The following is a 23439-nucleotide window of genomic DNA, read 5'->3' on the forward strand; positions in this document are numbered from 1 at the left end:
AAGTGACAGTATCTCTCAATAATCTCACCAGGAATAGATTACACAGCACCTTGAAATCCAAAGAACTGAGAGGCCATTCACACCTGCCCTGAAGATAACAGGTCTTGGCATTCGGGAATTTCAATGTGCCTCATTAAAAAACAAAACAAGGGCGCCTGGGTGGCTCAGTTGGTTAAGCAACTGCCTTCGGCTCAGGTCATGATCCTGGAGTCCCTGGATCGAGTCCCACATCAGGCTCCCTGCTTGGCGGGAAGCCTGCTTCTCCCTCTCCCACTCCCCGTTTGTGTTCCCTCTCTCGCTGTGTCTTTCTCTGTCAAATAAATAAATAAAATCTTTAAAAAAATAAAAAGAAAAACAAAACAAAACAAAACACACTTGTTCTGTATTTGCTCTGTAGGCAATGAAACTCAGATAAATTATCTGATGCAAATGTAAAGGGATTTAGAAATCATTCCGTTGGGCACCTGTTTAGGCATCGAACCTAATACTTCTCCTAAAGCAAAAAGTGCAGAAGCTTCCTGTGTTCAAAGGAATCAAACGAGAAGTGTGAACTTGGATAAACTGAGTTTGGTTTACCCAATAATAGGACATTTAAAGATTTTCTTTTGCATCAGCACCACACTGGAACCTGAAGATTCAAAGATCTAAATAGTTCCGGCCCGTAAATAAATTGGGGAGGACAGGCATGCTCACCCCTAACTTTAGTACAAGGCTAATCATAGAAGGCTGGACGTAACTTACTAGCATAGAGAGAAAACAGAACTGAGGAAGGTTTGTGGAGGAAGGTACTATTTGACTGGGGCCTTGAAGGACAGGAGGGAAGTAGTCAGAAGCAGGTGAGGTAGACCTCCTCATCCCCACCCCACTCCCATCGCTTCTCCACGCCACCTCACCCTACCCCCTCTAAAACTTCGCTGGAATCCCACATTTCCATGGAATAGTTCAGGAAACCCTAATCTTGTTTAAGGCCTTTATTCCAGATGAGGGGACTGAGGCACACGGAGTGTTCCCGTGTAGGGAACAGAGTGAACCAAGGCATGGAGGTGGCCTGCACCCAATGAATTTGGGGAACAGTGAGTGGTCTGACTCAGCTGCAGCAGGGGCAGGTCAAAATGACAAGAGATACTGAGGCAGATTGTAGAGACCTTTTTTTTTTTTTAAGGCTTTATTTATTTATTCGACAGAGAGAGAGAGAGAGCACAAGTAGGAAAAGCGGCAGGCAGAGGGAGAGGGAGAAGCAGGCTCTCTGCTCAGCAGAGAGCCCCACGCGGGGCTTGATCCCAGGAGCCTGAGATCATGACCTGAGCCAAAGGCAGATGCTTAACTGACTGAGCCACCCAGGCGCCCCAGAATGTAGAGAACTTTGAATGCAACATTAAGGAGAAGGGGTTCCATCCTCAAAGGGGGTGGAGGAGGGGGGAGTGGACAGGATCAGAAAGGGAGAGAGACTGAGGCCAGGATGAGATGAGAGGCAATTATAATCGTCCATGTGAGAGGCAGTAACTGTTGAAATTCAGGAAATGATGGAGTGAGTGAGGAGTGAGAGAGATATGGAGAAAGTAAACTGACAGAACCACAGGCATGATGGAGTGGGAAAAGCCAGAACCTGGGGGTTGAGAGAGAAACACGGGACATTCGTGTGTGTGCAGACACACAGCCGGGGCTCTTTCCCAGCATCCCAGGCTCTGTTGTTGGCCAGCTGTGTAACACTGGGCAGACCCTTCCCTACTGTGGGCATCACTTTCCTCAACTGAAATAAAGGAATTAAACAAGACCAGCAGTTTCCGAACGGTTCCATGGAGATCCAGGATCCCGAGGAAGTTTTGGTGGAGTGGGCAGGGTGGGGTGGGGTGGGGAAAAGATAGGGAGTGGAGTGGAGGTAAGCAATGGGGCATGATTTGGGAGTGTCATAGGGGTGAGGAGCTCTAGATCCAAACCCACCCATTCAACCAGAACATCTCCTTTATGTAACAGAATTCCTTGTAACAATAGATTTGCTAAAAAACAAACAAACAAACAAAAAACCCAAAACAACTAGTTTGATAACCACTGGCCTATACAGATAACCTCCAAAACCCCTTGGAGCTCTCACACTTGAGTGATCACACTTACAGAAAGGGGTGATCCAAGAGATCTGCTAATGTGGTGGAGGTAGGTCTCGTTCTTAGGACCCCACTGAGTCCCTCTGTTTATTTGATTAACTGTTGCACAAATGCTGGAACAACTGGAACAACTGTCATGCTGAATCGGTGCCAAAACTCTCAAAAATGAGAAAGATTTACTGAAAGGCCATTTGGTATTCTCACTCTTGTGCGGTACCTTTTCCCAAGACCCAGTCAGTTTTCCAAACCTCATAAACACCAGCATGAAAAGGGCTCTTGCCTGCGACTACAAAGACATTGGCTTCGTTACTGACTGTCGTCTGGCTTTGGGTAAGTTGAGTTACCCCTCTGGGTTTCACCTCCTTGTCTATAGAATGAGAACACCGCAGCAAACAATCCTAGAGGCCCCTTGTAGCTTTAACATTCCAGGGTTTCATGATCCTAAACCTTGGAGTCTGTTATCTGAACAATTCCCTGATCAATTGCATGTGCTCTCAATCTTGTTTGGTCACAGTCAGATGGTCAGTATATTAAGGGCTTTGGGCTGTTGACTTTAAGGATTGGGCAATGTGTGCTTTAGCCAAAATCTCTGATTCCTGCAAATGGATCATTCTGAGCAAAGGGCTCAGGTCCAAATTAACAGCAGATCTTTAGAAACACAACACTTGGTGGATCAGTATTTGCAGCAGAGAAGCCCCGTGCCTAGGCGTAAACCCTGCAAAGGGTCTACAAGCCACCATAAAAATGGCAATGAGGAAAACCAATCAGAACCACCATAAAGTTTAGACCAGAAAGTTTCATACAGGTCTGAAATTTACATACTGCCCGCCTGCCTTTGCCTCCTGATTTCTCCTCTCCCCTCCCACTCCCACAATTAAATTTTTTCCTTTCCTTTCCTTTTTCTTCTTTTTTAAACAATTCCTTCATTAAAAAAAAGAAGAAGAAGAAGAAAGAAAGAAAGAAAAATGTAAACCGAAGAGGCAAAATGAGCACTCACTGGGAGAGCGCGGCCAGGCTGCGTCTTCCCTGCAATCCCGATCCCCCGAGCATGTCCGCAGCTGGAAGGGGCGGCGGGTTGCTGGAGGTGCTGAGACCCTCCCGGCGGTCAGGGCGTGGGCCGGCCGCCCGGAGGTGCCATATTTTCTGTGGCTGAAATGTAGGGTGCAGGATGCTCCCGTGTTCTCCCTTTGTGTTAACACTTTGGTCTGTCCCTGTGACGAAAGTCTGGGCTTGTCCTCTGCCAAATCTACTCCTCCCCACCCTTTCCCTCCGCATAGGATCATCAGAGAGCTGATTGTTATTTTTTACTGTAATCTCTCTAATAGAGGCCCATCCTGTTTAGACTGTAAAGGGCACAGATTACTTGGAGATTTCCAGACTGTTATTACTGGGTAGTAGGGGCCAGGATTCTCAGTAGCTTTCATGATGAAGACCTTTTATGATTAATTACTAATAATTATTCCAAGGTAGAGAACTAGTCAAAGGAAAGGACACTGATCAATGTGCTCAGCCTTTTGGAAAATAGTTGATCATGGTATCACTTGCCTGCACAATCCAATGCAGAAGAGATCAGTAGAAATCAGCCCACCAAAAAGTTCACAGGGGTGCAGTTCTCAGGCCCTCATTCTGAGCTCTGTTCTCAATTAGCATCGGTGTAGGTGCTTTCCAAAGCAAACAGTTCCCACTGAGAAATCAAATCTGAGAAACCCCTCTTATGCCTTTTATCCAGGGAAAGATGGATGCAGGATATAAAAATGCAAACCAAAGGCAAAGGGGAGAAGAGAGACGGCCCTGTCAGTGAACTGCTGGATCATACGGGGTGTTCGGTGCTCACGCTCCTCAGTAAAATGAGGGCAACAGCCTGCCTAGGAACATGTTGCGACAGCCGGCCTGGTCTGTGCCCAGGGCACTCTGGTGTGGTGATCTCATCAGCCAAGCCAGGCAAGGGAGCCTGGTCAGCAACAGTTTAGGAAGCAACCAAAGCCCAGCCCCTGAGGAGGGGGTGGTGTTGATTCCATCTGGAGACGGACGACTCTCCATCTGGGCTTGAGTGACGAGCGTTTCTTCATCTCCAACAGGCAATGGTCAGACTGGTGCTGGGGAAGGCGGATACTTATGAGACAGGCTTTCTGTCAGATGAGCAGAACAAGTCGGATCTCCACAACAGAGGGCTGAGATGATTCTTTGGGTAAACAGCGGGAGAAGCAATCAGCTACACACATTGAGAGCCCCTTCACAGCATGAAAAACATCTTGGAGATGTTTCTTGTCACAAACAAGGGCTCAGAAGCACAGAGCGTTTGAACAGGTCACCCGACGCCGTGGAGGAGAGCCGCAGGAGGGGCTCTTGTGCTCAACTTAAAGGAGTTTAATGCCGTTAGATTCCATGCTCTTGCCATTTCAAGTCCCTGGAAAATTTGGGTGGTTTTCCTGCTTAAATACTATGCTGTCATCAAAGTCATGGTTTCTAGAGTAAATATAGTTTAGTGAATTTCAAAGTTATCTTCATATATCATGATACATACACATTTAAATATCTCTTTGATTATACATATCGTCACTCAACATATGTTGACTATATAAAGTGTGTGAACCACTCATAAAAACAGAGCTATGTCTGCCTTCATACAAAAGGCCTTAATAGAAAACTCTGACTTGGCTTGAGTTGATTGCTCCAGAGCTGAGATAGAAACATGTACTGAGGCATTTTGCTATTCCCCTTTCCACCAAAGTTTGCCCATTTAATTTTTTTCCCTTCAAAAAATTCAGTATTTTGCTGTGGCAGGCAAAATAATGCTCCTTCCAAAGACATCCATGTCCTAATCTCCAGAATTTATGAAAAGTACATGGCAAGAAGGGACTCTGCCGATGTAATTAAGTTACAGGCATTGAGATGGAGATTATCCTGGATTTCCCAGATGTGCCCAATCTAATCACATGGGTCTTTAAAGTCAGAGAACCGTCTCTGGCTGTGGTCAGGGAGAGATGTGACTAAAGAGGAATGGTTAGGGAGATGCACATTGCTGGCGATGAAGATGGAGGAAGGGGGCCAAGAGTCCAAGGTCGAGGCCAGCCTCTAGAAGCTGGAAAGGCAAGGAAATGGATTCGCCCCTAGAGCCTCCAGAAGAATGGAGCCCTGCGCACGCCTTGATTTTAGCCCAGTGAGGCCTGTGTTGGACTTTGAACCTTTAGCGCGGTAGAGAATCAGTTTGTGCTGTTTGAAGCCACCAAGTTTGTGGTTGTTACAGCAGTGATAGGAAACTAATATATTTGATTATGGGACTCATTTGCCCTTGGGAATTTGTTTCAACTCCTGATGTCCCCCTCTTCCCAATACACTGCAGTTTTGAGGTGGCAAGTATAGTTTTGGTATATTTGAAACAAGCTCATAAAATGGAGTAGCTTAGAAAAAATTCTGTGATTCTTCCAGGCCAGTCCTCTCTCTCTCTCTCACAACACACACACACACAGCTTACCGTCCATGGAGGAGAGCAAGAATTTAGAAATCTTCCTGATATGCTGACATTATATACTAAAAGTATGCTAATGGCAAGCTGTATAAAGGCTATCCACAAAGCTCTTTTCCTGGCTGTAAAGATAAGAAGAGGGAAATCATGCACACTCTTTGTTGGCCCCTTGTTATTAATGGAATGCATCTGGGAAGTAGCTGTCTGTCTTCAGTTTGTGATAGTAAAACGAGCAGGTGTCATAACTCATGCTACTTAGTAGGGTACTGACATGATGACAGTGAAGAGAGAAGTGCGTTTTGGACCTGGGTCAGACACCAGTGGGGAATAGGAAGAACACAAAGGCCCACGAAAGGGAGACTGGATGCATTTGAGAGGCGGGGAGAAAAGTGAATCATGAGCTAAGAGCAGGGCTGGCGTAGACAACAACTTCCAGGTAGCCCTCTGGGGTCCGGCTAGCCAGGGCTGGAGAGGAAAGAAGAGAGAAATTAGGAAGAACAGACCAAAGATTCACTTGTGAACAGCACTGTGTTCCTGCAGAGGCCAGCAGACAAACGTGCTTTCCCCTGTAGCACAGACAGGGGCACTCGGCGTCCAGCTTCCAGAACTGGCACCAGGGACACCTGAGGCCGTCATCCGTCCTTCAGCAAGAGAGCAGGGATCACACGTAGGACACTTCAGGACTCTTTTAGGAGGGAAAATGGAAGTCTGGGCCAGTCTCAAATCACTCACAGCATCCTTCATTTCTGGATACTTTAATTTTTTAATCAAAGAGATATTGTGCTGAGAAGGTTTGAAGGAGGTCAGTGCGATAGAAGGGAATAGCTCCCACCACAGGGTGGTTCTTTATTAATAAAATATGATTTAAAAAAATAACTTCATGGAGGTAGGAGACTGGACCACATGATCTGTTCCAGACTTTATAGTCTGCAATGGTTGTTTGAGAACAGCTTCTACCTTGGAACAATTCCCTAGGGAAAAGAGAGGCATGTGGGAAGCGCCTGTGTACTGGCCTAATGCATTTTAGAGACACACACACACACACACACGCATACAAACAGCCACTTCCTACAGAAACTCAAACCCCAAAGACATCTACTCACTTGAGAGGCAACAGTTCAATATTTTAAAGGGAGTTTTTAAAAAGCCTCCTGAAAAATATTTTCTTATAAAGAAATTCAGACTGTCTATCCTTAGAATGAGGCATTTGCTTCATTGCAAGATGTAACATCTTACCTAGACAGCTACTCATCAAGGGGTGGATAGGAATGGAAGGGAAGGGGTTAACTACATATCTGCAAGCAGACCCTCTTTCCTACTTTCCACGGGCCCCTTGTAGTCTGCCCTCCACAGCTCATGGCATCTCACTACCCCCACAGCACTGAACTTGTGCACTTGAATGATACTGCTTTGTATTGGCTGGTGATAGTGCATTTTAATGCGTCGTCCTAAGAAATCTTCCCATGAAATCCTCCTCCCTTTATCCAGGTCCCATTGCAGAAATTACAGATGCCCCTTCTTTCTTCTGCTTTCTACCTTCCAGTAGCACCTTTTCCTTGCCTCTCCTGCCCCACTGTGTCTTTGTTAATGCCTTCCTAGTTCCGGTTTTGTCTTCCTTTAGGGATCTGTGGTGGGCTGGCTGGGGCTGGAGGACTGCTATGGAAAGTCATCGTTTACCCCTCACCATACTCTTTCCGTGCAACAACCTGTCCTTCACTAGTATCCTTGTGGCCTTTGCTGACACAATTCTCTGAACTATTCTTTGCATGATTTGTCCGTAGGCCTGTAACAGGTCTTGGGTGCTACACTCTCTTACCTCCCTTATAATGGTGGCCATGTAGTTTGTCCCAACAGGTTCCCCCCTTGCCCCTCCGCACTTAACACCATTTGAATATTTACTACGAGCCAGTCACCTAGGGACCTGCTGTAAGTAGGGGATCCAAAGATGAGAAGGTCAGCCCCAAAGGGAGGTAAGATATGCGTGCAACAATTCTAATGCAAGATAGAAAGTGAACAGTACTCTGCAAGCAGCAGGACTGAAGAACTATACTTCAAAGATGACATCCTGTGATCAAGGCCCCGGTGTTTAATTGCTCTTATGCTCAATTTATTCTGTTACTGAACTACACTTCCTGATGCTGAAATAGAAATCCACTTATCTCTATCAGGGCCACAGGTATTAAATCATCCCGTAGCTCGTCTTTTCTAGGCTAGACGCCAGTGCCTATTTTCCATTCTTTTAATATCAGCCTGAACTATAACAACTCTTCAAGCAGGAAACCAAAATTGGACATCATAAAGGCTTGACCAAGGCTGAATGAGCCTGGATGAAGGCCCAGTGCTGCCTGCCATGTTCCTGTTAACACATCTTAACATCGTTTTCACATTGACAATAGCATCTCTTACAGAGATGGTTCATTCACTTCTGTGCTAAATCTAGGACTTTCTTTTTTCCTTCCTCTCCAGGTCTGTCGCTCCATCAGTCTATTTCCAGTATTTACTGTGAGGCTAGTTTTGTTGTTACTACTTGACCCTCACAGAGAGAGCTTCATACTGTTCTCAGGGGCCCATCTTTCAACTCTTTCAGGATATTCTGTATTGTATTTTTCTGGTCGAAGGTCTCGGTAACTGAGGAACACAACACCTGATTTCAAAAACGGAGGGAAAAGATCTTTCAAAGAGCACCTCCCTGAATTTCAATACCTGGGAAGTCTATCTATTTGAGGCAACACGGGGTTCAAGGTTCTAGATTGTACTAACAGTGTGCTGATGTATTTCTTGGTCCACTTGGTAGGCTGTGAGCTCCTTGAGGAGGCGTACTGTGTCTCAGCCATCTTTCTGACCCTCTCGTTGCTCCAGTTAGCACAGTGCCTGGCGGAGAGCAGGCCTTCTGGAATATGTGCTGCATAAATCAATTAGTGCACGTGGCTTCATAATGAGCAAATAATTACTTTGACCAAGTGGATTTATTTTTTCTGTAATTGAGTCAAAATGGAAGGATAAGTGATGGGAATGGTGGCCTGGCCTCAAGCTTTGTTGTGTCCACCACTGGAATTGAGATGCATCTGGGTGTGACTGAGTGGTGACATGGGTCAAGGGGGGGGTGATTTGCATCGGGGTCTGGGTAGTTGTTGGCTATCACATGCCTTGGAATTGGTCCCTTAGCCCAACCCCATTGCCACATGTCTGTGCCCTGAGGAAAGGGGGAGTGCAGAGAAGCTGAAGCTGTTTCCACAACGTGTTTGCTGAGTCTAGGCCAAGCTTTGGTGCCTGAGTGACAAAGGGTAGTAGAGCAGAGGACAGGGTCACCATCCCTATGTCTGTCCAGAACACAGCACGGTTCTGGAATTCTGGAGGGCTGAAGGGAATGTGAAGCCACTTTGGTAGCTTGAAAGTTTGGAGCACAAGGACACCAGACAGTGTCTTTGACACAGGCCCAGGGTCTCAGGGTGGGCCCCAGGGCAGTGACAGTGGAGGCTCCTCTGAAATGACTTGGTGGCAGAGCAGGGGCCAGGGCCTCACTGGGATAGGGGCCTAGCAGCAAGGAGCCATGGGAGGTTGCACATGGTGCATGAGCTTATGTGAGATAGACTTCCAGAAACAATCAGAGAGGACTTTTTTTTTTTTTTTTTAGATTGGTGGTGGGGTGGTCATCCTGCATGAACAGGTAGCATCAAGAAGTATATTACCAGTAATGTGATTCTCTTGATACCCATAGGCAGATTCTGATTGAAGATACATGGGTAACAGCTATAAGCCTTCTGCACCTTTTTAAAGTTATATTTTATTCTGAAATCTTTTGTTTTTATTTTTATTTTATTTTTTAAAGGATTTTATGTATTTATTTGAGAAAGAGAGAGCGAACACAAGCAGGAAGAGGAGTGGAGGGGCAGAGGGAGAAGCAGACTCCCCACTGAGCCTGGAGCCCGACAACTTGGGACTCGAGCCCAGGACCCCAAGATCATGACTTGAGCCGAAGGCAGACACTTAACCAACTGAGCCACCCAGGCGCCCCTATTCTGAAATCCTTTAGACAAACAAAAAGGAATAAGGAAAATCATAATGAACATCTACGTGCTCACCATCTGGCTGAGAAATAGAGATTTCAAAGTAACTTAGTGCCCCTGTGTGCTCTTTTAGCATAGCATTCTCTCCCTTCCCACCTGGAGGTAGCTATTCTCCTGAATCTGTGTTCAATCCACTTTCTTGTGAGCTACTTCTTTGAGCTATTTCCCCCCCTCCACATTTGTTCCCCTCCCCCCACCCCCGGGGTGGGATCACCATCAATGCCACCATCGTGTGTATTTGGTTCTAGGCTGAATCTGGATGGGAGTGTAGGAGTGAGACATCCTTCTGTATTTCTCATGGTGGTATGCCGGTCCCCTCACTATTATGCTACCACTCCATGAACAGGAGGGCATTCTCTCCTTCCCAAGGCCAATTCTTGAGTCCCAGCATTCCACCGCTGGCTTTTCCCCTTGAGCATATCCTGACCTCTAGTTGTATTCCCACTGGCAGTCTAACACACATCTTTAATCAGTGCATTGCACCCTACCATTTATCATAAAGGGAACTTTTGTTCAGTGAAAAGATGATTAGCATTTGCCACCATTTGCCTGATATTTCCTGAAGTTTTCTGCTTTTACCCAACAAAGATGTTCCTTCTCCTTTTGCCTAGCCTTTTAAAATTCCCTTTGCTTCTCTGAATTCTAGTGATTCTTTAAGAACCAGTATCTAGCCCCACCAGTATAAAGTCTCCGCACATGTGACTATTTCTTCGTACTTTGCCATCTCAGGAGGAAAGATGAGAATATTTGAGCCCACTCTTGTTCGCATGCATTTGAAAAATAGTTATGTTGTCATGGATGAGTCAGCCCCTCCAGCTAACTTGCTGTGAGGCTCCCCATTTCTGTTTAAACTCTTTGGCAACAATTATTTAGGTCTACTCTCTAAGTTCTTTTTAAAATCTGGGATTTTAGACCAGCTAGACTATTCTCTTTCCCTGGAGAGAAAAGTTTCTATCTAAAGAGGACCATGCCTCCAACCCCTCCTCTGCCCTCCAGCTTGAAATATATCTTTAAAAACAATAAAATAGTGCTTGGAAATAGTGGGGTTCCAACAACAGCTCTTTGACTAAATGCTTGCTAGTGCACATCTATAAAACGCTGGTTTTGGTCTCAGTGAAAATAATTATACATACCTTATATAATTCTAGGAAAGAAATATGTACAGGAAGGATATGATTTCTACCCAAAGGAAGCCGAATCTAGGCCACACTGAAATGCCTTAGAATGTAGAATTTGTGGGGTGCCCGGGTGGCTCAGTTGGTTAAGCATCCAACTCTTAATTTTGGCTCAGGTCATGAACCCAGGGTTGTGAGACTGCTGGATGTGGAGCCTGCTTGAGATTCTCTCTCTCCCTCTCCCTCCATCCACCCACCCCTAACAAAAAAAAAAAAAAAGAATGTACAATTTATTATCCATAGATACAACTGAACGGGAAGGAAATTCAGAAACTATCACAAGGACTCTAAGGATATAATTCTAGTGTAAGACAAAAGGTCAAATCTTCAAAGGAAGCATGTTAGTTCATAAGCCACAGATTTCTCAGTGTGTATCACTCCTGTTCAAAGTATCTAAATATTTCCACAACTATAAACTTATTTGCTGGTGTCCACTTTCTGCATCTGGATATTAAATTTACACATGGCTTTTATAGCTGGAATCAAATCCAGATTTTTTTGGGGGGGTGGGGAGGTCAGGCCTGGATTAAAACATGTATTTGTTCTTATTGCTAGAAAAATAGTCCATTATTTTGGAATACTTAGGGTGTAGTGTTTACTGTTTATATTACAAAAATGACACTTTGTTAGGTACTGTCCTATTTTGTAACTAACAGATCACACCAATCAGTACATGCTTATGATTCCTATCTATAGATAGAAATAGATGGATACACACAGAGTCTTATGTATTCATTGTTCATGTGTACATACCTTTTCTCACCAAATAAATTATAACTTTTTGCTGGCAGGGATTTTTCCTAACACCTCGTTTGCACCTGATAAAGCCTAGAACAGTGTCAGGCAGAGAGCAGATGCTCCACAAACACTTGTCATTGGCTCTCCCGGTTGAAGAGGGACATCAATGGAGTAGAGATACTGCAACAATAAGGCCTGTTGGCTGGTCCTCCCAGAGTATCCAGTACACTATAGGTTCTAGAAGCTCTGCTACCGCCAACTGGATTTTGGGAGTTCTTAAAGTTGATAGGTCTCAGGGAGACTGATTGGCTTCCAGACTCACAAGACACTGATGTGTACATCAGAACACTAATTAATGTCAATTAATTAAGAGAATGAATGACCTCCCTCTTCAGTGCCTGGAGAGCTCTCTCATATTCCCACCATTCCCCAAAGCCATGATGTCAGGAAGCCTCAGAGTCCCCAGAGACTGCTTCATGCGTGTGAAATCAGAGCAAAGGGAGGTAAAATCGTCATGAGGAATATTTTACCCAAGCCAAGGGGAGACGTAAGGAAACACCTCCCTCAGTGGAGAGAATATTTCTCATGTCACAAGATTGAACAAACCCTGAGATTCAAAGTCTATCTCATTTGGATAGTCTCAGATGCCACTGCCAACCCTGGTCTTGGACTTGGCATTCATTTGAACCTCTTCTACTTGGCATTCATTTGAACCTACTTCTACTACTTCTAACCATTCTTTGTTCAGACTCGCTAACACATAGATGATTTGGATCGAATATGCATATCCTTGAAAAATTCATATGTTGAAATCCTAACCCCCAGCATGATCGTATAAGGAGGTGGGGACTCTGGGAGGTAATTAGGTCATGAAGGTGAAGTCCTCACAATGGGATTAGTGCCTTTATAAGAAGAGCCACATGACAGCTTGCTTTTTCTATCTCTATCTCCACCAAATGAGGATACAACAAGAAAACGGCCAACTGCAAATTATAAAGTGGGCCCTCTCTAGATAATGGATCTGCCGACACCTTGATCTTGGACTTCCCAGCCTCCAGAACTGCAAGAAATAAATGTTTGTTGTTTAAGCCATCCGGTCTGTGATGTTCTGTTATAGCAGCCCCAAGTGACTAAGACAATAGATTACAGTTAGCTTACACTTGCTTACATCTGGGAGATCTAATGTAATTCAACACTTATGTGTTGAATTTATTGAGTTTATTAGAAATTGTCTTTGTAGAATTCTTGGATGCCTTTATGGTGGCAGCTTGAGAGAGGAGATTAGAAATAGACTAGGAGAAAAGCTTTTCAGCTTTAAGATGCTATTTTACTTTGAAGTTATTGAGCAATGAAATCAAACTATCATTAGGATCAAGGCAGGAAAAGCAAATGGAGCTCTTTTCTTGTTCATTAATTATAGAATAGAACCAGGCAGGCTTTTCAGTTAAAACATTTAATAAAAAAGCATATTCATTTTTCTCATTTAAAAGCCAAAATCCATCTGGAAAGCTTTTTAATTTTAAGACCTCATGAAGACAACAAAGAAAAGAAAATAGATAATACTTATACAAATAATAGCAGACAGACATTTTAAATTTGAGAGCCAATGATCTGAAATATGCATCCAGCTTTCTAAAGTATGTTGCAGAGTGGAGAGTGCTGATGTAATTTGAGATTCTCCTAGGTATTTCAGAATTCAGTGTCTTTCTAGGATAACTTCAAATTATCTTTCCTTCTGACTCTTTTTCAGTGGATCTAAGTATTAAAAATTAAATTAAAAATTAAAAGATACAGTTTTGAGGCTATGCTATAGTACTTCTGGTATTATATGTCCTGGGTGTTTCAATTCACTAAGTGTATTCTAATTATAAATTTTATGTTAACAAATTAACCAAAGGGCATACTTTTATAATGAAGAAACTCAATATTTCATGTAGAATGTGTTGTATCACAGTCGATGTGAACTGAATTAATCTGAATCTTAGAGTTTTGACTAATAGTTATTTATAACTCCTCCTCCTCTTTCTTCTAAATCATACTTTTTGAGGTGTATGTATTATAAGAACAAAAAATGCTCCACTTCACTGAAAATAAAATTAACCCCCCATAACTTGGTTAAATGAATTTTAATGTATTTCTTTATTCTTTTGTTTTTTAGTTCATCACTACATCCCAATACTAGAAAACAATCTGCTATTTAGAGTCTAAACTTTGAGATTCAACTTGCATGTTAAACACTATTTCACAAAGAGTATTGATAAATGCTAGCCTGAGGTTGGCCCTACCCCTCATCTACTTCTACCCATCCTCCTGGGATTAACTGAAGAAGGTTAATCTTCCAGACAACAGACTTGGTCTTCCATTAGAGAAATTTTATTATATAGTTTGTTCACTGTTGGGACTCCTTAGGATTTGGTATGGAGCCTATAATTTGATAATTATCTGGTCTTACAATGCAAATATTAATTGCAAGTAATACTAAAGGGTTTGAGTACTGGAGGAAATTGGCCAACTAAAAGGAATTGATTCTTACCACATCAATGTCATTTGCCTCCATGATGCAACTAAATAAGCATAATGGTCAAAATTATATGAGGTAGTAGTCCAGTTATACTTAATAATCAGAGAAATACATGAGATGAGTTTCTTCATATCTCTAGAGAAAAGACAGGGAGTCCAGTGGCTCAGCAAGGGAGTGATGGAACCCCAAGAAAGATATGGATGGTGTATTTGGGGAACATCACAAAGGTCAGTAACATTTCTGCCCCTCTATAAATATCTTGGCAAAGTGAGCAAGATTCTGCCTTGGCACACATATCAATTGAAGTAGCTGTTTGCTCCTTCATTTATTCATATTGCAGCTGGTCTTTGGGGAAATAAAAGATGTAGTTTTTAATCTAGAGTTGCTCTTAATTTGGTGGGGGAAACAGACATATGAACAAATAAACATATAAAATAGTCATAATAAAGATGGTAATAATAAAACTAATTAATGTTAATAATAAGACAATAATTAATATACATTTAAAGAGCCATGGGAGACTCAAGATGGGAAATCAGTCACTTTGACAAGGGACTTCTCGGGAAGATGTTTTCCAGAGGATGACTGTCGAGCTGAGCCTTCCAGCTGAGTAAGAGTTCACCAGTTACAAAAGGTTCAGGAGGGAAAAGACAGTGGTGTGGAAGATCACAGGATCCTGCAGAGCCTGAGGACCTTTGCTAACTGTAAAACCAGACAAGTAAATGACCGACAGATAGCAGGGTTTAATTTTGATTGGGTTAAAGCCATCATTTAAATCTTTTGACTTTTCTCCTTAATTCACAACTAAGGGAAAGGGCAGATAAAATGGCTTTGCTTTTTCTAATCTGCAGTTGAGGTCCCAAGCCCTCTCCAAGGGTGCTGGGCTCTAGGGAGAGGGACAGGTAACATTTTACAGCATTTTCTCTGTGTCTGATTTTTGGAAGCCTAGCATGCTTGGGGGCCAGTCATATCACAGAAGATAGCCAAGCACGAAGTATGAAAATTCCTTTGGAACACAGTATACGATAAGAATGAAACTTGCAACTCAACAGAGAGTGAAATAGAAGTGAATCCGATTTAATGAATCATACAGGCCCCTCTACATAATAAATAGGTCATGTGAACCACCCTATATATTTTTTATGGCATCTGTTCATATCTCATTTGATTTTCTCAGCCACCCTGAGGAGTGTTAGTTTTGTTTGACAGGTGAGGCAGTCCAGGTCTGCTAAAGTTTTATCCAGTGTCTTCTTTTATCCTTGATCTAAAAGGTATTTTTGTGGAGTCAGAGACAGTTGTATGGATTGGGCACAGCAAAACGCAGAGGAACAAGGCCAGAGTTGGAATAAACGACATAGTTTCCAGATTTGACCTGGCCACTGACTGCGTGCTCTTCGACATGTTACCTTTGCAAGTCTGGGTCTAGTGATTTGGATTTTCAAACTCTTTTCAGAGAATATAGGAGAGAGAATCTTAATTTCTGACCATATAACCCAATGGGATACACAATATGTCTCCTAACAGTAATTCTGCACCTCGGAGGCGTTCTCATGGAAAACCAGCTCCTTTCTGCACGGTATGCCTCCCCAGTTCAGCACTACCACAGCTCTGACAAATGCCACAATGAGAGAGAATTTATAGTTATGTTCCTGTGATGTGAGACACTCAGAAACGAAAGCATTAGGAATGTCCATCCTGCCTCAGCCCTGAGTTTTACAAACTTCATTCTGTTCGGTTTGTCAACCACGGAGCTTCTGTAGCCATGACACTCTTGGGTAGCCAGGTTGTACTCTGAGGATGCTGGCTCAGAAAGCAGACACATATTTGGGATATTTGGCTTTCATGGCTGGATAGGAAGAGTTATGAGCTCTTCAAAGGGGAGCAGCAGGAAGGAAGGGCAACAGGTATCAACTCTTTCTAGATCAGTTTTTGTCCAAGGCCCCTCAACAGTAGCTTCTCATCTTCATCAAGAGAGGAGAAATGGTGAGGGGTATTAGATCCCCCAAATGGGCCACACTAAAAAAAATCAAGATCTACACAACAGTTGATGAGAAAAACAGAAGGACTGTTCAAGGAAGAAGTGGGCAAAGGTATACATCTAGTAGAGTTGCCAGCAGTGCTTCGGGGAAGATGCCACTGTCATTACACCCGCTGAGGCTTCTTGTCTTGAACCAGCACGATAACCCATCATCTCATCCTGTTCATCTGTTTGTTCACTTCCTGCCCAGTTATTTTCCACATTAGTCTCTTGAGTTCCCCAGAAAGACCTGCCAACAGTGCAAGGTTTTCTGTGGGAATCAAAAATGGGTTGACTGCTGTTATTCTAAGTAGGCACAGTAGAGCTACGAACTCCAGAAAGAAATGACCCTTTCATTATCTAGTTGCTGGTGCCGGCTCTGGGAGTTACCCAGCTTTCATTTGGAGAGCCCCTAATTATGCAAAGTTCCCACTGGACAGTAAGACACAGGTCAGCCTTAGGCAAATAAATGGCACATAGTGAGCAATCTTCTGGAAACTTATCAGTTGGATTCCTAAATGGTACAGGAAAGTGGAAGCTTGTGAAGATGTGATACCGGATCGTCCATGTCACCCACAATGGAAAATATGAACATTGGAAGAATTTCCTATTCTAAACAATGTGCAGTTTAAAATACACTCTCTGGAGCCTCTCCTGAATGTACAGGCTCGTGGTTGCTATTTATAGTGGCTGATGTGTACTTTACCAAGATTTTTATTCCAACAAAGGAACTGTATGTGATGTAGGGAGTTATTAAAATGGAAAATAAACTGTCACATTTTAACTTAGTCAATTGGTACTAATCTCAAATGCAAGGTCATATCTCACTAATTTAGACTGACTGGAAGAAAAGCCAGTATAAACTCTGGAATATTTTAAAAGAAATTCAGTTTTGAAAATATGTTCGAGTATCGAGTATACCTGGTGACTACCACTAGGCTAAGAAAACATCACAAACTTGTTTAACAACTGCACACATGAAAATGACTTATAATTATTATAATTAATTATAATTAGATTATAATTATAATTTATAATCAGCAAATTAAACTTAAAAATAAATGAATGTTTCCAAAGTTCTTTAAAATTACATTCTTAAGAAACTGCTGATGAACATTGCTTACTAGATAGCACACTAGTGAAAAGAACTGATGATATTCACAAAGTATGCACATTATTCCTCTTTAACCTCATTCACAGATGAATGAAAATCTACTTATACATCATTCCAACATGCTCATGTCTCATCTCCAGTGGTACTTCTTGTAATACTGCTAAGGAACCTTTGGGATCATAAGGGTCAAGAACTTCCCTAGAAGACTTCAAAGCAATTGAGATAGATTTCCCTTGACTAAGAACTTGGAATAGTCTGGAATCATTCCTGGCCAAATGAAGGCTACAAATGCAGATCTCTTATATCTGGCTGGTCAGTGAGAAAACCAATGGGCAGAATAGATAGATTCAACATACATATTTGATAGGCTTCATTACATTTTCATTTGATTTTGATGGAAATTCTTTGTTTGTAGAGAATTCTTGGTTTGTAAAACTTCTCCAAGGTTCCCAGCCTTACATGGCAGAAGGATCCTTTTAATCCTGTGTGTTCAGAAAGGCAAACTTCTTGCACTCTCAGGGAACAGTGGCTTCTCAGTAACACCTTCAACTGAGTCTGGAGAGAATCTTTGGAATGGTCTGGATTACGGGGTCCTGGAAAAATTATCACCTAATTCTTATTTTCTTATTTAGAATTTTATTTAAAAATAAATGAATTATGGGGCACCTGGGTGGCTCAGTCGATTAAGCACCCAACTCTTGATCTGAGCTCAGGTCTTGATCTCAGGGTCATGAGTTGAAGCCCTCTAGGCATGGAGCCCATACTAAAAAAAAAAAATTATTCAGGATACTGATTACTTTTGTGGATGGAGAAGCAAGGGGATGGGATTAGAGAGGGGTCAGTTGAAAGTCTCAGTGGTATTGGAAATGTTCTAGATCTTAAGCTCAGTGACAAGTTTATAATATATGCATTACAATGATTTACAACTTCTGTATAAATTACATAATATTAATTTGCATGTATTCACTTTTTCATAATTAAAATGAATAAAATCACAAATTTAGAATAAAATGACTGAAAATTATTTTGTGAAAAATGGGTACATACTTTCTTTATATTATTAGTATAGTATTTATATATATGGTTGAGAGGGTTTTGGTTACTGAAACCATAATTATGTAATATGAAAAAAGAAATGATAATTCCACAAGGCAAAAGAAAACTATTTAAAATATATGATTAATTGAATATTAGATATATAAATTTTTAAGATAAAGACCTTGCTATATTAGCTACAAAACTATCCTATATTTTTATCTTGATTTAAAACCAGTAAGGAAAATGAAAAAAGACTGTTCAAAATAAGGAGGTAGATTTTCTTTTCAGCATGGAGACTTCATATCCATAATTCTCCCATCACTTTCAAGGTAGGCTGCTAAAACAGATTTGAAACAGAGTGGAGATTACACCACACTGTCTAATACGGCAACTAAGCACATATTCAGTGATTCTTGGGGACATGACCTGGAGAGGGCTTTCCTGATAGCTCCTTCCTTACCATGTCCTCTAGCTAGCTGAAAAACAGCAAACACAGGTAACATTTACTGAGCACTAGTCAAATATTCATATATATTATTTGTTTGTTTCTTTCTACCTACCTTCTATCTATCTATCTATCTATCTATCTATCTATCTATCTATCTATCTATCATCTATCCATCTAGTGCTTTAAGACCTACGTGAAACCTTATGAGCTGTTATGATGGCTATTTTCCCTATGAGAAAATGGGATTAGAGAGGCTAAGGATTATCCTTGGTAACCCTGCTAGGATTCAAACCCAGATCTGAGCGATCCTGTTTTCTGGAAGGCATCAGGTCTGTGTCCCCCTCTAATCTGCCCCATCCTCCCAAAAAATGGTAGTAATAAAAACGAAACACAAAATCCTCTTTAAGGAATCAAATCAGCTCTTATCTTTTACATATTTAGTGAGAAAAATCCTTTGAGAAGTTTGAATAGCTAAATGAAACTGGTAAGGATGAAGAAATCCTACATAATACCTTAGTATCATAATTAAGCTTTGTTTGAAGAAATCTTGCCAAGATCATATATGCCAAATAGAAGAATTCCAAAATTGATGGCAGATAGGGTTCTATTCGCAAAATCAACAGGGTTTTTTTTTTCCTTCTTGACTTGGCAAAGTTGGATTCCCAGTTCCTAACAATGAATTGTTTTCATTCTTCCTATCCACTTGTATTTCTTTGCTTTTTATTTTATTCCCCCATGAAGTAATCTGACATAATCTCATTTTATTTAGAAATATTACCCATAAATTATTTTCAAATTAAAAAAACCCACTCTACATGCAGTACTTTCTAGCATATGTATTCTCCCAGAAGTATGCTCAACTGTCCTAATCAATAGCCAGAGCATTTGTTACAGACAGCTCCATTTATTCAGGGAGATGAATAAATGCACAGTGCAAGAAGGCTCTACCTCAGCTTAGCTGGGTGATCTTGAGAAGGTCGGCATTCCTAGACTTAAATTTCTTCATATGTAAAATGAAGCTTTTAAAATTCATTATATCAGGGATTCTTGGCCCAGAGTTTCATGGGCCCCCAGGAGGTCTGTGGATGGAGGTCCATGACGCCACTGAAAATAAGTGCCAAGTCTTGTGGGTGCATATGTGCATTTTTCTTGGAGGAGGGTCTAGTTTTCATCAGAGACTCAAATAGTGTGTGGTCCAAAATTGAAAAAGCAACATTCCATTGCAGAAGATTATCTCTAAGGTCAGTGACAGCCGTAAGCTTTTATGAATGATGATGGGACTAAGTCCCTGTCCTAATGGTGACTAAAGTCTTATTGGGAAAAATCCAAAGAAAAGCCAAGAGCAGCGATGCCAACAGCCTTCTTTGGCTTGAGGGGGAAAACTTGATCTTCTCTGTTTCTATTTTTCTGTGAAATGGGAATAACACAGAAGAGTTTTAGAGGGCAAACAAAACAATGACTATGTCTACACATGTAAGCAATTTTCCTGAATAAGCATAAAGAACAGTTCAATTAGGCCCCAAAGCCTCATTTATAGTTTGTTGCTTTGAATGATTTTTCCCCATCTTAGGGAGTTATTTTGGCATTGTAGAGATGATGGACCTTCAGCCAAGACAACCAGTTGAAACATGAAAAATTCCATTGATCAATCTGTTAGAGTAGAAAGGTTTTGAGATTTGGGGCAGGCAGAACTGGATTGCACTCCCTAGCTATATGAAGTTGGACACGTTAACTTAACCTTTCAGCCCTACAGATTCCTCAACTGTAAAATAGGGACAATGATATCCAGGTCTGCTATAGAATAAATGTTTGTTGCCCTCCCCTGCATTCATATGTTGACACTCAATGCCCAGTGTGATGGTACTTAGAGCTGGGGATTTGAGGAGGTGATTAGATCATTAGGATGGCATCCTCATGAATGGGATAAGTGCCCTTTATAAAAGTGACCCCAGAGAACAGCCCTGCGCCTCCCACCATGTGAGGACAGAGCAAGAAGGCAGCTGTCTAGGAACCAGGAAGCAAAACCTCACAGATACTGATTCTGCTGGCATGTTGATCTTGGACTTCCTAGCCTCTAGAAATGTTTCTGTTGTTTATAAGCCACCCAATCTATGGTATTCAGCCTGAACAGACAAAATAAGGATATAGGGCTGTTTTGACAATTAAATTATAATAAGGTATATAGAGTGCACCACCTAACCTGGCACTTGGTTGATGCTAAACAAATGATGGTTCCTTCTTTATAACACTAGATGAGAAATATGGCTGATACCCTTTTCCATTTGAGAACTGTTTTTGCTGAACTGAACTCTTCAGGTAAAATTCTGAGTTATGTTTTACACACTTAAGGTTTTAAATAAAAAACATATCATTAATGAATTAGATAATTAACCACATGGCTACAGTATGTAATTTTTAAATCTCATATAGCAATTACATTTGTGCAGTAGGCTTAGATGTGAACAAAAGATTAAATTCTTTTTTTTTTTTTTTAAGTTTTTATTTATTTATTTGACAGAGAGAGAGAGCACAGCAGGGGGAGCGGCAGGCAGAGGGAGAGGGAGAAGCGGGCTCACCAAGCAGGGAGTCCGACGCGGGGCTCCACCCCAGGACCCCAGAACCATGACCTGAGCCAAAGGCAGACACCTAACAACGGAGCCACCCAGGTGCCCCAAAAAGATTAAACTCTTTCCCAGCCTCAACAGAAACATCTCAGCAAGTACTGAGATCAGTGCAGGAAAGAAGCTTTGCAGTAGGGTGCAGCAAATCATAATGAATGAACTGACATGAATAAAAATTCAAATTCAGTAAAATATTATTTTGTGCCAAAGGCCTACTAAAACATTAATATGGTTTTAATAATAACATCTAACATTTGTTGAGCATACTATACGCCAGGCTTTGTCTTAATTTCTCTACACAGGTTAACTAGTTTAATCTTCACAATGACTATGAGGCAGAATAATTATCCCCATTTTTATACATAAAGAAATTTAGAAGCAAAATATGTTTAAGTAATTTGTCACAAGGCCACCCAACTAGTGGTTGTCAAAGTCAGGATTTGAACCCAGGTCTGTCAGACTTTGTCACCCATATGATTAACTAACACATCATCCTGCCTTTCCTCAGGTAACTGAAGACTGATAAATTGTCACACACACAGCCTGTAAAGAAAAATTCACTATTTTAAACTGTTAAGTGTACTGACTCCTATATATATATATATATATATCACAATTTTTTCCTAAGAAGGAAGTTATGAGTCAGCATGTGAGGTCCTCAAGACTCTAGATTCTCCTCGTACACTTGAAACTAAGAGAACACTGTATGTTAATTATACTTGAATAAAAACATATTAAAACATTTTTAAAAAGAATCTAGATATTCAAGTTCTGTTGAATGACCGTCATGTTGGGTAGATCCTAGACTCCTGATGCTCCGCTGGTCACCTTAAAGTGGGATACTTTTAGCAGCAGAGGAATTATTAGGTTAGTGGAAACTGGTCCAAGTATGCCATCTTCACCATTTATAATCTGACCATTTATAAATTGACAGAGAATAAATGATGTCTATTTAGGGTGAGAGAGAACAAGAGAGGGAGGATATGAATATGTATGTATATTTTGATTCTTCATGTGGCTGGACACAAATAAATAAGGGAAAGTCTCTTAGGTGAAAATTATCTAAATTTGTCCATGCCCCTACATTCAAGTTGGGCTGACCCTAAATAATATCAAATAAATATAAAAACTTTACAGAAATAGTATAAAAACTTTACAGAAATAGTTTAAAATCTCTTTCAAACAAATTACTTGAAAAAACCTTTTAACTCAAAGCAAAAATGTAGATACACGTCCTTGCCCCTTGGAGTGATCGATTTTCTGAGAGAACTGAAGGATAGTTTTGAGCAAATTTAGCTCTAATAATTTAGACAGTTTCAAAGGAATATTTTATTTAACTTCCTAATGAGACATAATTTTCTGATCACAGAATAACAAAAAATTGCATTTGAAAGATTTTGATTTAAAATTTCAAGGTCACAACGCTAAGTGTTGTAAATAAAAGCATTTTGTGTATGTGTATCGTATAACCATTGATTGGCTACATTATTAAATCCTGTAAAAACCTTTTAGTGACAGAGGCCTGGGAGGGAACTACTTCAGACTCAATGGATTTAAAAAAATTGTTTGTTTTTCTACTACAGTAAAAATATTTACTTTCAAATGTCTAATCATCAGTATATTTCAGAGGCTCATAAAAATGTATGAATGATGACAACAGCAAGAGTGTTTTCATTCCCTTTATTTATGTCTATGAGCCTCTGAATCTGATAACACCACTCTACAACAGGGGCCTTTCTTCTGATCAGAAAGAGAAACTCAACATTGGATGTGGAAAGCATGAGCTGAGAATGTAATGAGTTCATGTCTTGAAAACCAGGAGAGCTGTTTGTTGTGCAAACAAGCACAGCACTGGGAAATGTGTGACCGAGTGAAGATCTCCTCATGGAGAAAACATCACTGTAGGTTTCTCAGCAGCCAAACCCAAGCTCAAAATCCTTTTGGCCACGTGTAAAAGAGGAATTCAACCTGAATTGGTGTTGACTCTTCTGGCTGAGACATCAGGGTCTGGCAGTCCCTCCTCAGGCCTTGATACCCATCACCCCCACTCAAAATTCATCACTAAGTAGCAAATTCCTGCTCTTTGTCTTGCATAAGGCTCCTGGAGCCTCTGAGGAGTATGGGAAGAAAAC

At 41.3% G+C, this 23439-nt stretch overlaps 1 protein-coding gene across 5 annotated transcripts in view; it reads right to left on the bottom strand.

Annotated features, from left to right (window-relative positions):
- CALD1 (caldesmon 1) overlaps positions 1–23439 on the bottom strand; it is a 287920-nt gene that overhangs the window by 66413 nt on the left and 198068 nt on the right. For 2 of the 5 annotated variants that reach the window (XM_032401521.1, XM_032401517.1), the window contains exon 1: positions 3100–3457. The exons of the other annotated variants lie outside the window; for them this stretch is intronic. In XM_032401521.1, coding sequence (XP_032257412.1) covers positions 3100–3377 — 278 coding nt within the window. In that variant the 5' untranslated portion in view covers positions 3378–3457. Of the gene's footprint in view, positions 1–3099; positions 3458–23439 lie in introns of those variants that run through there. 5 annotated transcript variants of the gene reach the window in all.

Source organism: Phoca vitulina, unplaced genomic scaffold, assembly GCF_004348235.1.
Source record: "Phoca vitulina isolate PV1807 unplaced genomic scaffold, GSC_HSeal_1.0 scaffold4, whole genome shotgun sequence".
In the NCBI taxonomy this organism is placed as follows: Eukaryota; Metazoa; Chordata; class Mammalia; order Carnivora; family Phocidae; genus Phoca; species Phoca vitulina.